The sequence below is a fragment of the Leptodactylus fuscus genome, chromosome 11, assembly GCF_031893055.1.
Source record: "Leptodactylus fuscus isolate aLepFus1 chromosome 11, aLepFus1.hap2, whole genome shotgun sequence".
In the NCBI taxonomy this organism is placed as follows: Eukaryota; Metazoa; Chordata; class Amphibia; order Anura; family Leptodactylidae; genus Leptodactylus; species Leptodactylus fuscus.
In genome coordinates, this window is record NC_134275.1 from 44552566 (window position 1) to 44566173 (window position 13608).

Consider the following 13608-nt stretch of genomic DNA (forward strand, 5'->3'; position numbering starts at 1 on the left):
CATCACACAACCAGGTGTCCTTTAACTCCTCTCTATTGCCCTCAGAGTTGGCACATGCCACAACCCTGTTTGGACCCACTAATAGCCTCCATGGGTCTGAGTACAGCACTGTGGTCACTCCTCACTGTTTGCCATCTGCCAACAGTTGATTTGAAGAACAGATAACATTTTAATTGCTACAGCTTTTATTCAGAACATTAATATTTGTCTTCATTGTAGACATTCTTCCTCCAGTTGCCAGATGACGACTCCAGTTTTGGAGGGTAACCATACAGAATTACACCCTAAGATGTTATTCAAATAAGATGGTATCAGTGTATAAATAGGGAGAATTACTCTTCCTATGAACAGACCAGATTCAGGGCCAGGTAGAGATCTCAAGGATTGAGCGGAGATGGTCTCCTCAATACTCACAATCTTTTTCTTTATCATAACTTTTAGCAATGCAGAAGACACATGTCCAGGTAGGTCACAGCTCTTGGGTCAAGAGACCAGAAAATACAATATCTTTTTGGATTGTTCTGTGTATATTCCAGAGATAGTCAAGATTAATGGATGTATTTAATGGAAACCTTTTGTCACAAATACTTTATTATACAGATAGGAAACAGAATCTTTCTTGCTAGATATCCTCGGAATGTACAGTATGAAGGATAATACTGCAAAGAAAGTCTAAGTCCATGTCTATAGTAATATATATTTAAAAAAAACAACAGACTAAGATGCTTTGTACTCTTCAGGTGGCATTGACCAGCTGACCATTCTTCGAGGATGTCCTGGGGCTCCAGGTGCCAAAGGAGAAAAGGGAGACCCTGGACCCCAAGGAGAGAGAGGTCAGTGCCTTTAATACTGGGGGGACTAACAAGTACTAAAACAGGGATAAGAAATATCAAAGATTACAAAATTTGTTCCGTCTATTGTATATGTTGTAGTTCTAGGGCAGGAATGTTGTCAGTGCTGATATAGATCAGGAAATATATCAAGAAATCAACCCCAGGAAGCATCGAGTAGAGTTTCTGCTCCTGGTAGTGTTTCCCAAAATTTCATCAGGAAGCATTTACCTACTGAGACCTGTCTTGATGGTGTTATCTGAAGAAGAATCTCCCAGATAGTATTCACTGAGACTTCCTTGGTCAGTATCTAAGATCACTGAGACTTCTTTGGGTAGTATGTATAAGGGTGCATTCACACGGAGTAACGTGCCGAGTGATGTGGTACGTATACGGCGTGTGAGACTTTGCACACCGTAAAAGCTCCCATTGATTTCAATGGGTGCCTGGATCGTATACGCCGCGTTATTTTGCGGCACGTTACTCCATGTGAACTCTCCCTAAGTCTTTACTGAGACTTCTCCAAGTAGCATCTTCTAACATTTTTTTAGATTAATATTTTCCAAAGTCTCTCCAGACAGTAAGTGTGGAGACTTTTTCTAATGGCAACTTCTGAGACTTTTTTCCAGGTAGCTTTACAAAAACTTCTACAAGTAGTATCTATTGAAGCATCCCTGTGTAATGTTATCTACTGAGACTTTTCAGGTGGTGACTGTAAAGATCTCAGAAGGTAGTGACTTTTCTGAATAGTATTTGCCAAGACATGTTCAGGTAATATTAGTTAAGAATTTTCCAGATAATATTTACTCAAACTTCACCAAGTTGTATTTAGGAATTCTCCATAGACTGTCTACTGAGGTGTCTTTATGAGTCACATGACGGCTTATTATTTGCAGGACAAATTGTATTTTGTAATAGCACCATTCAATAACCTATACAATGTACTGTGAAGCTGGAAAAAAATCAGAATGAGGTGGAAATGGAAAAAAAATGAATTTTTTTTTTTTTTTTAGATTTTTATAGTTCAGTCATTTTGGAGCGCAGGGACACCTAATGTGTTTATATTTACATTTCTTTATTTACTTTTATATGGGATCCAGTGAAAGGGGGAGATTTCAAGTTTTGTGTGTTTCTTTAAATATTTTTAAAAACTTTTTATGTTTTTACTTTTATCATCAGGCCCCCTAGGGACCTTAAATTCTTGGGGGTCTGATTGCTCACAGTGTATTGTAGTGAATAGCAAAATCCCTTGACTTCTTTTACATGCTGCCTGTGGCAGCATGTAATAGAACTGATGTAATGACAACCCTGGGAGCCTTAAATAGCAACCGATCATCACCGCCGATGAAGTTCTGGAGGCGGTAGTCGGTTAAAGATGGTGTTGCCGATGGCTACTACGCACTTTAGATGGCGCAGTTGCATTTAACTGCAGCATGTAAAGAGTTGACAGTGGGGTTGAGCGATCGGGATCGTTTTAGGCAGGATTGAGGTTGGAAGTTATTTCCCACAATGCTTTGCTACTGGACAAGCATTGTGGGAAAAGTTAACAATGCTAGGAATGAATGGATGCCGCCGGCACGCAACCTGTGCCGGCGTCCGGCCGCTTAACCCCCTGCCCGCTGGCTGTGTCCATTCATTCCTACGGCATAGCAGGGAGGAAACAGAAGAGTAGCTGGTATCTACTCTTCTGTTTCCTCTCTGCTGTGCCGTATCCTCGACTCGACTATATCTGCATTATTGTACATTGACTTGTCCATCTACTCTTCTTCTTCGTCCCTGCTTTACCGTATACTCATCAGCTCTGCTACATCTGAGATCTACATCTGAGTATATGATAAAGCAGGGATGAAGCTGAAGAGTCGATAGATAAGTCCACTTACCTGCACAGATCCGCTGCCTCTGCCGCTCCCCATCTGTTCTCTTCTCGCCTCTTCTTGGTCCGTGCCCGCCCCTAGCTCCCAGGTTAGTGTTACAGACCTAGGAAGAAGGCGAGGCTTGTGGCTTAGGAGAGTGTGGGCGGGTACTGTACCATCCCACACTCTCCTAAGCCACAAAAAGCCCTGCCTACTCCCAGCATCAGTAACACTAGGTTGGGAGGCGGGGGCACATACGGTGCTCTGCAGACATGCGCAGTAGAAAGAAGAGGATCGAGAACAGCGTGGATTGGCAGCAGCAGCGCTTCTGTGCAAGTAAGTGGACAGCAGAGGGGACTTAAGTAGCTGGGGATTTTTTAATCACTACACAGCGTGGAGTCTAAAAAATCCCATTGACTTGCATTGGGATCAGAATTGGGATCGAGATCGGGTTTGAATGGAAAATGATTGGAAATCGGATTTTAAAAACGATCCTGAAATCTCACGATCGACTCAACCCTAGTTGGCAGCTACAATCGGTGTCAGTACAGATTTAATCAATTATTCAAAACCACAAACTACTTACTGACAGAGATGAGAAAACCTCACAAGGTTCTCCTCAGACACCAGAGTATAACAAATGGAGGTCCAGTTCATGCACCTGGTGGTATCTCTGAGGCCTATGATTGGACCTTACTGAAAAGACCCTTTTGCAATCTCTCATAATAAAATATCACTACTGATATTTTTTTTTACAATATATTTTTTTCAGGTCCTGCAGGAATTACTGGAAAGCCAGGGGTCCCGGGGATAAAAGGTTAGTATCAGAAGGAATAGATAAGTGCATATCATCCTCCTAGAAGGACCTCACCATACCAACTACTATAATGGCTTTTATAACAAGAGACATTGACTTCAGTTCTAGGTTCTCATTCACTCATTTCCATTTTGATGGTTTCCTCTGGTATATTTTCCTCTTCATCTGTTACTATTAACCTCATCATACTTATACTATTTACATCATGTGCAGACCTAGGCCATGTCATTTATTATTTCCGTTCCATTGCAGGAGATCCAGGTATTCCAGGGCCTCAGGGACCAAAAGGTAAAGTGATAGATTCTGATATATTTGTCCAATTTCATTGATGTCTGTGTGTGATGTAACCAATGTCAGACTATGAGAAACTTCTACAATCTTTTCTGTTGTCTTGTACACAGGAGATAAGGGAGATCCAGGTGCTCCAGAAGTGGCGTACGGTGAGTGAGGTTCCTACACCTAGAAGCAGTGGCGTAACTAGGAATGGCGGGGCCCCGTGGCGAACTTTTGACATGGGGCCCCCCCATCCCAACTGACGCTGAAGACCTTGAACGACCCCCTCCTCCGCACTCTATTATGTCCCTTAGTAAGCCCACCACACAGTATTATGTCCCTTAGTGGCCCCTGCACACAGTATTATCCCCCATAGTGACCCCTGCACACAGTATTAACCCCCATAGTGGCCCCTGCACATAGTATTATGTCCCTTACTGGCCCCTGCACACAGTATTATCCCCCATAGTGACCCCTGCACACAGTATTATCCCCCATAGTGACCCCTGCACACAGTATTAACCCCCATAGTGGCCCCTGCACACAGTATTAACCCCAATAGTGGCCCCTGCACACAGTATTAACCCCAATAGTGGCCCCTGCACACAGTATTAACCCCAATAGTGGCCCCTGCACACAGTATTAACCCCAATAGTGGCCCCTGCACACAGTATTATGTCCCTTAGTGGCCCCTGCACACAGTATTAACCCCAATAGTGGCCCCTGCACACAGTATTATGTCCCTCTGTGGACACCCATAAACAATTATTATACTCTGGGGTCTTTTCAGACCCCAGAGTATAATAATCGGAGACCCGGGGAATAAGAACATTAAAATAAAACACTGTTGCTTACCTGTCTCCCGGCTCCTATGCTGTCGCCCGCGCTCACGTCCTTCTTTAATGACGTCGGATGTCACATGACCCGGGAAGCATGCCGGGTTCATGTGACGTCAGAGACGTCAGACAAAGTAGGATGGAGGCCTGGCAGGATCGCGGAGAGGTAAGTAACAGTTTGTTATGTTCCCTTACCTCTCCGGTCCGCCGATCATTATACTCGGGGGTCTGCAAAGACCCCCGAGTATAATGATAGCCTTTGTGGGGCCCGCGGTGTCACTTGCCGATCCCGGCCCAGCCAGGATCGGCAAGTGAATAGGGCCCGTAACAGCCTATTGAAAAAAAACCGCAGCGGTAGCGGCTGTCACCGGGCCCCCTAATGGCCCGGGCCCTGTGACAGCTGCCTCCACTGCCTCTGCGGTAGTTACGCCACTGCCTAGAAGCAAAGGACTTATTTTTTTGTTTTGAACTGATTTTTGATAAAAGATAAATTTGGTACTTTTGTGATGTTTTCTTATTCTTGTCTTTGTGGATTTTCCTATATTTATGGAGAAGACTTGTTATTGTAGTATTTAGTAGATGAGTGTTCCTTCAGACATAACTAGTGACTGAGTGTTCCTTCTTGGTATGATCTCCAGGGAGGGAAAAGGCAGAGAAGAAGTTTTAATGGTGAGAATGTGCTAGAAATAGAGAAAGTTGTGAACATTGGAAGTTCTAGATAAACTGCTGTCTGTAAATTAGTGAAGAATAGAGATGAGCGAACAGTGTTCTATCGAACACATGTTCGATCGGATATCAGGGTGTTCGCCATGTTCGAATCGAATCGAACACCACGTGGTAAAGTGCGCCAAAATTCGATTCCCCTCCCACCTTCCCTGGCGCCTTTTTTGCACCAATAACAGCGCAGGGGAGGTGGGACAGGAACTACGACACTGGGGGCATTGAAAAAAATTGGAAAAAGTCATTGGCTGCCGAAATCAGGTGACCTCCATTTTAGACGAATAGTGGATTTCAAATCCGGGTCATATGAGAATGTGAACTTTGTGACTATGAGACAGGGATAGCTGTACAGGCAGGGATAGCTAGGGATAACCTTTATTTAGGGGGGAATGTTATTAAAAATAACTTTTTGGGGCTCTATCGGGTGTGTAATTGTGATTTTTGTGAGATAAACTTTTTCCCATAGGGATGCATTGGCCAGCGCTGATTGGCCGAATTCCGTACTCTGGCCAATCAGTGCTGGCCAATGCATTCTATTAGCTTGATAAAGCAGAGTGTGCACAAGGGTTCAAGCGCACCCTCGGCTCTGATGTAGCAGAGCCGAGGCTGCACAAGGGTTCAAGCGCACCCTCGGCTCTGATGTAGGAGAGCCGAGGGTGCACTTGAACCCTTGTGCACCCTCAGCTCTGCTACATCAGAGCCGAGGGTGCGCTTGAACCCTTGTGCACACTCTGCTTCATCAAGCTAATAGAATGCATTGGCCAGCGCTGATTGGCCAATGTATTCTATTAGCCTGATGAAGTAGAGCTGAATGTGTGTGCTAAGCACACACATTCAGCTCTACTTCATCGGGCTAATAGAATGCATTGGCCAGCGCTGATTGGCCAGAGTACGGAACTCAACCAATCAGCGCTGGCTCTGCTGGAGGAGGCGGAGTCTAAGATCACTCCACACCAGTCTCCATTCAGGTCCGACCTTAGACTCCGCCTCCTCCGGCAGAGCCAGCGCTGATTGGCCGAAGGCTGGCCAATGCATTCCTATGCGAATGCAGAGACTTAGCAGTGCTGAGTCAGTTTTGCTCAACTACACATCTGATGCACACTCGGCACTGCTACATCAGATGTAGCAATCTGATGTAGCAGAGCCGAGGGTGCACTAGAACCCCTGTGCAAACTCAGTTCACGCTAATAGAATGCATTGGCCAGCGCTGATTGGCCAATGCATTCTATTAGCCCGATGAAGTAGAGCTGAATGTGTGTGCTAAGCACACACATTCAGCACTGCTTCATCACGCCAATACAATGCATTAGCCAGTGCTGATTGGCCAGAGTACGGAATTCGGCCAATCAGCGCTGGCTCTGCTGGAGGAGGCGGAGTCTAAGGTCGGACCTGAATGGAGACTGGTGTGGAGCGATCTTAGACTCCGCCTCCTCCAGCAGAGCCAGCGCTGATTGGTCGAGTTCCGTACTCTGGCCAATCAGCGCTGGCCAATGCATTCTATTAGCCCGATGAAGTAGAGCTGAATGTGTGTGCTTAGCACACACATTCAGCTCTACTTCATCAGGCTAATAGAATACATTGGCCAATCAGCGCTGGCCAATGCATTCTATTAGCTTGATGAAGCAGAGTGTGCACAAGGGTTCAAGCGCACCCTCGGCTCTGATGTAGCAGAGCCGAGGCTGCACAAGGGTTCAAGTGCACCCTCGGCTCTCCTACATCAGAGCCGAGGGTGCGCTTGAACCCTTGTGCAGCCTCGGCTCTGCTACATCAGAGCCGAGGGTGCGCTTGAACCCTTGTGCACACTCTGCTTCATCAAGCTAATAGAATGCATTGGCCAGCACTGATTGGCCAGAGTACGGAATTCGGCCAATCAGCGCTGGCCAATGCATTCTATTAGCCCGATGAAGTAGAGCTGAATGTGTGTGCTAAGCACACACATTCAGCACTGCTTCATCACGCCAATACAATGCATTAGCCAGTGCTGATTGGCCAGAGTACGGAATTCGGCCAATCAGCGCTGGCTCTGCTGGAGGAGGCGGAGTCTAAGATCGCTCCACACCAGTCTCCATTCAGGTCCGACCTTAGACTCCGCCTCCTCCAGCAGAGCCAGCGCTGATTGGCCGAATTCCGTACTCTGGCCAATCAGCACTGGCTAATGCATTGTATTGGCTTGATGAAGCAGTGCTGAATGTGTGTGCTTAGCACACACATTCAGCTCTACTTCATCGGGCTAATAGAATGCATTGGCCAGCGCTGATTGGCCGAATTCCGTACTCTGGCCAATCAGCACTGGCTAATGCATTGTATTGGCTTGATGAAGCAGTGCTGAATGTGTGTGCTTAGCACACACATTCAGCTCTACTTCATCGGGCTAATAGAATGCATTGGCCAATCAGCGCTGGCCAATGCATTCTATTAGCGTGAACTGAGTTTGCACAGGGGTTCTAGTGCACCCTCGGCTCTGCTACATCAGATTGCTACATCTGATGTAGCAGTGCCGAGTGTGCATCAGATGTGTAGTTGAGCAAAACTGACTCAGCACTGCTAAGTCTGCATTCGCATAGGAATGCATTGGCCAGCCTTCGGCCAATCAGCGCTGGCTCTGCCGGAGGAGGCGGAGTCTAAGGTCGGACCTGAATGGAGACTGGTGTGGAGCGATCTTAGACTCCGCCTCCTCCAGCAGAGCCAGCGCTGATTGGCCGAATTCCGTACTCTGGCCAATCAGCACTGGCTAATGCATTGTATTGGCTTGATGAAGCAGTGCTGAATGTGTGTGCTTAGCACACACATTCAGCTCTACTTCATCGGGCTAATAGAATGCATTGGCCAATCAGCGCTGGCCAATGCATTCTATTAGCGTGAACTGAGTTTGCACAGGGGTTCTAGTGCACCCTCGGCTCTGCTACATCAGATTGCTACATCTGATGTAGCAGTGCCGAGTGTGCATCAGATGTGTAGTTGAGCAAAACTGACTCAGCACTGCTAAGTCTGCATTCGCATAGGAATGCATTGGCCAGCCTTCGGCCAATCAGCGCTGGCTCTGCCGGAGGAGGCGGAGTCTAAGGTCGGACTTGAATGGAGACTGGTGTGGAGCTATCTTAGACTCCGCCTCCTCCAGCAGAGCCAGCGCTGATTGGTCGAGTTCCGTACTCTGGCCAATCAGCACTGGCCAATGCATTTCTATGGGGAAAAGTTAGCTTGCGAAAATCGCAAACTGACAGGGATTTCCATGAAATAAAGTGACTTTTATGCCCCCAGACATGCTTCCCCTGCTGTCCCAGTGTCATTCCAGGGTGTTGGTATCATTTCCTGGGGTGTCATAGTGGACTTGGTGACCCTCCAGACACGAATTTGGGTTTCCCCCTTAACGAGTTTATGTTCCCCATAGACTATAATGGGGTTCGAAACCCATTCGAACACTCGAACAGTGAGCGGCTGTTCGAATCGAATTTCGAACCTCGAACATTTTAGTGTTCGCTCATCTCTAGTGAAGAACCAAATACCGTAGTAGACAACGTAGAGATGAACAGATGGACAAGGTGGTGGAGAAGACATGTAGGTATCAAGGAAGTTATCATTGGGTCTACTACCAAATCAAATCCCAAACTCCCTAAAGTCTATTGAAAACCCACACTGGAGATAATATTATGGTTTCAAAGCTTCTTTTTCCTTATTCTTGTGTCTTACAGCTGCTCGGGACTGTAAAACACTGCTGAAGAAAGGTTTTACCCTCACTGACTGGTACATTATATATCCTGATGGAAAGCATCCACTGAGAGTCCTGTGTGATATGGACACTGATGGGGGAGGTTGGATTGTACGTATTTCTTGTCTTTTCTTGTCTGTTTGGATATCATACACGTTAAACTGACCATTTCTACTTAAAGGAATTATTAGAGGAACAGATAGTGGAAATTAAAAATTCCAAGTGAAACTTAAATGGAGTCATCCTATATGTATAAACTTTCAGTGGTCGACCCTCAAATTATTGACAATTGCACCACCATCCTCTTGTGAGAAAGATAATTCTTTACATGGTTTCTGCCACTCACAAAATGGCGGTCCAAATCCAAGATAGGCCTTCCACATATGATTATTCAGGTATCCATAAACCAGGCAAACTTTGCTACAATTTTCCAGTAATGTAAAATACAGTAGTCCAGGTTTCAGCATTGGTTTCTTGGCAGGTTTTCCAAAGACGTTCCGATGGTTCAGTCGATTTCTTACGTGACTGGGCATCCTACAAGAGAGGATTTGGCAACCGCCTATCTGAGTTCTGGCTGGGGAATGACAATATTCACAACATTACTTCATCAGGTAAACAACATTCAAATACATGTTTTACCAGCTCTCCCCAGCTCCTACCTGGCTCTGTCAACTGTTTTGTAAGCTCAAAATTACTGCCAGATTCCATTTTAATAAAAAAAAATAAGTGAAAAAAAATGTTAAAAATCAAAACATTTATCTGTATTACAGTTAATATATTATATGCAAAACTAAAAAGAAACAACAAAGTACACGTAACTGGTATGGACATAACAAGTCAGATGATAAAATACTAAAAAGTATTTCACTTACATAAATGCTTAAAAAAATATCAGATTTGCAATCAAATCATTACATGTAACAAAAATGGCAACTATGAAATCACAAAGCTCTACTGAAAACATGGAAGATTATGGCTCAAGAATATGGAGCCACAAACAATAACAAAAAAAAACAACAAAAAAAGTTTTCATTCTGCACAAATAGTAAAGCAAAAAATACTATGAGACTTTGGTTCTGGTTTACTTATTCTGACACGCAGAATTAAGTTATCATGTCACTTATATGAGTCAAGCCCTATACAAGCAAAATCTAGAAATTTCTGGAATTATAGTTCTAACACCTTACATATATTTCCCTTAAAATGGTGGAATTAAAATATAAAACAGCCCACAAATAACAAGCCCTCATTGGTGGGAAATCTAAATTTACGGTTATAAAAATTTACTATGCCTTGAAGACCAAAACAGACTACGTGGTGAGATGTGATGTATCAAATGTATGGCAAATTCTAAAACATATAGGAATGTATCATAAAATTTCACCTTCCATCACAGGTACATGGGAGCTTCGCGTTGACCTTCAGGACTTCAATTTTGCAAACTATTTTGCTAAATATGACTCTTTTAAAATCATGGGAGAGAATGAGAAATACAAGTTGGTACTCGGAGGATTTACTGGTGGTAATGCAGGTAAGGATCAATGGAATTAACATCTGTGTGGTGGACAAGTGATGGACTTCACTATAATATACCTGTATCCTAGACTAGTCCTGGACATCACCATAACATACTTCTATCCTAGACTAGTCATGCCCATTAGTATAATATTCTTGTATCCTAGACTAGTCATTAATGTCAATATAATATACCTGTGTCCTGGACTCGTCGTAGATGTTACTATAATATTCTTGCATCCTAGACTAGTCTTGGAGGTCACTATAATATACTTGTATCCTGGACTAGTCCTGCACATTACCATAACATGCTTGTATCTTGGACTAGTCCTGGATGTCACTATTATATACTTCTATCCTAGAATAGCCTTAGATGTCACTATAACATTCTTATATCCTAGATGAGTCTTGGAGGTTACTTTAATATACTTGTATCCTGGTGCAGGAGATTCTCTGTCCAGCCATAATGGGATGATGTTCTCCACCCGGGACCAAGACAATGATGCTGATAATAGCAATTGTGCGGATACGTACAAAGGAGCCTGGTGGTATAATCGGTGCCATGTATCCAACCTGAATGGACTGTACCTTCCCGGGAAACATGATTCCTTTGCCAATGGAATAAACTGGCAGACAGGAATGGGTTATAACTACTCCTACAGGAGATCTGAGATGAAGATGAGAGCTTTGGAGTAAAGGAAAGACTCAGAACTCGAATCATCCTCTTGTGAAGTTCTTAAAATGTCTGTCAAGCTCTTTCTTAGCCATTTGATTGAAGAAAATCTTGACAACCACTATGGCCATCATTGTAGCTATTACATGGGTTGTCACCAAGCTTTTCTAGAAACCTGAATGTCATAATTTGCCTAGTTACACATCACTTTGGGAAGGGTTTTACATTAATTTGCAGTTTCCGAGTCTGGGAAGGAAATCTTATTTACAGTGAATTGTAGGGAAAAGCTCTTTATTGTAGAAATCTGGATAGTCAATCTATGGGATAGACCCGAACACTCATGGATTTACCCATGGACACTTCTTTACGCAGACAATTGTCTTTCTCTGCAAAAAAAAAAAAAAATAAAAAATAAATAAATTCATCACCAAAAAGCTTTATTCTTGTTATAATAATTAGTAAAAATGTCTCCATTGCCCAAATCTTTATTCTCGGATTATTGCCCCGCTCAGGGCTCGCATTACATTAGGGCATCTTCGGTAGCACTTGCACCACTTCACTCTCATTGTGAGGGCAAAAGAGGGAGCACACGCAATATGTGAAATACCAAACAACACTCAGATCACCTGACCTCCACCATGACATGTTAGCCCATGTGATCCCTCTTTATTAGCCATGTTAGAGGGGTGCAGCACTGTATACATAACACACATTCTCTTTAGAGTGACATCAAGGTCATACATATAAAACTGTGGGACCCCGAAAACAAGGGGCGCTTTTTTGGGACAAGGTTGACCTGAACCCTCTTAGTATAAAAGATAAGATAAGATATTCATTTAATAATCCCATGGGGAAATTCAGTGTGTTACATCGTGCAGCATGGATAATACAGTAATTTATTACAAGAAAGAACACATACCGTGTTTCCCCGAAAGTAGGACACCCCCTGTAAGGCATGCGGGGGGTTTCTGTTGAATTGCCTAATATAAGGCACCCCCCCCTTTCCCGAAAATAAGGCATGCCCAAAAATCGTGTGCACAGCAAAGCCGGCTGCTGCCTCTGCTGTTGTGTCCACTGTCCCTGCTGCTGTAGGATGAGCTCTCCCAGCTGATCCCAGAGGCAGCAGCCGGCATACAGAAGAGGCAGCAGCCGGCATACAGAAGAGGCAGCAGCCGGCATACAGAAGAGGCAGCAGCCGGCTTTGCTGTGCACACGGAGCACAAAGCACGGCTGCTTTGTCAGTGAAGTGGGGATAGCTAAGCCCCGCCCACGAAAGAGCTGCTAGGCCCCGCCTCCAAGCCTAGCTAAGCCCCGCCCACCACTGCCGGGACGAACAGCAGCACCAGCGCTGCTAGGAAGATGGGAAAGGTAAGTATGATACCTTCCCCCCTCCCCTACACTAACTACAACAGGCAGTTATGCTGAAGCTCCGCTAAGGAAGTTCCGGCATGACTGCCAGTTGTCATAAGACATCCCCCGAAAATAAGACAGGTCCTATATTTAGGACAACAATTTAATATAAGACACTGTCTTATTTTCGGGGAAACACAGTAGCAAGAGTACAGTAAAACATACAGTATTTATATTCTCACCACAAAAAACTGCAGATATGTACTCCCCCTCTCCACCCGTCTTAGTGATGGGGCTAAGCTTTGTGACATAAGATAGCACCTAACCCCCAATCCCCAATAAATGAAGGAGGTGGCATCAGTTACCATTAGGCTTAGCACAGCAATACTCTCCCCGACACATCAAATATGGTGGCAGCAGAGAGTTTTTTTCCTAAATTATAGGCGTGCACAATTACCAGGGGATGCTTGATTTAGAAGAATTCGATTCTATTTATAGAGTATTGTTCTGGTGTTGGATGGACCAGCTAAAATGGCAGAACAATGTTGACCACATACCAAGTTAAAAGTGTCTCAGAACATGTCAACGTAATAGACAAAGAATATAGAATGGTTCTCAGAAGGAAGGACGAAGCCAGTCTATGTCTGACCGTGTGACAAACTGAAATAGTCCTACACAAGACAAAACGACAACTAAAAGGACCTGCTGACATGGTACCATCAATGTGAAGGAAATATCTATCCTACTGGCAGAACACCATTACTACTCCTGAGAGTCCTGACACACACACGGGGTTCAGCCAAGTATTTATGTGTTTTCAGTGGGGAGTGTAGAGTAAGACTTCTCCAGGGAGAACGGAAGGATCAGGACATTCGGCCAAATATCATGGATCTGGGGAGGTCAGGAGTCTCCTATTCACATTAGATAGTCAGAATACAGATACCGTTATTAACACAAGAAGATCAGATAAGATGATATGGGGATCATGAAAGAAGAAGTGGCCACATTCTGTGGAGAATGAATGAAGGTGACTGA

The 13608-nt window shown here is 44.4% G+C and overlaps 1 protein-coding gene across 1 annotated transcript; it reads left to right on the plus strand.

The window, feature by feature from the left end:
- Positions 1–361: 361 nt before the first annotated feature.
- On the plus strand, positions 362–11644 carry LOC142184688 (ficolin-1-like). Its single transcript, XM_075259743.1, has 9 exons — positions 362–464; positions 741–833; positions 3456–3500; positions 3753–3788; positions 3902–3940; positions 9019–9146; positions 9517–9646; positions 10432–10566; positions 10996–11644. Exons 1-9 carry the CDS (start codon positions 395–397, stop codon positions 11244–11246), a joined length of 927 nt encoding a protein of 308 aa, XP_075115844.1. The 5' UTR covers positions 362–394; the 3' UTR covers positions 11247–11644.
- Positions 11645–13608: the final 1964 nt, after the last annotated feature.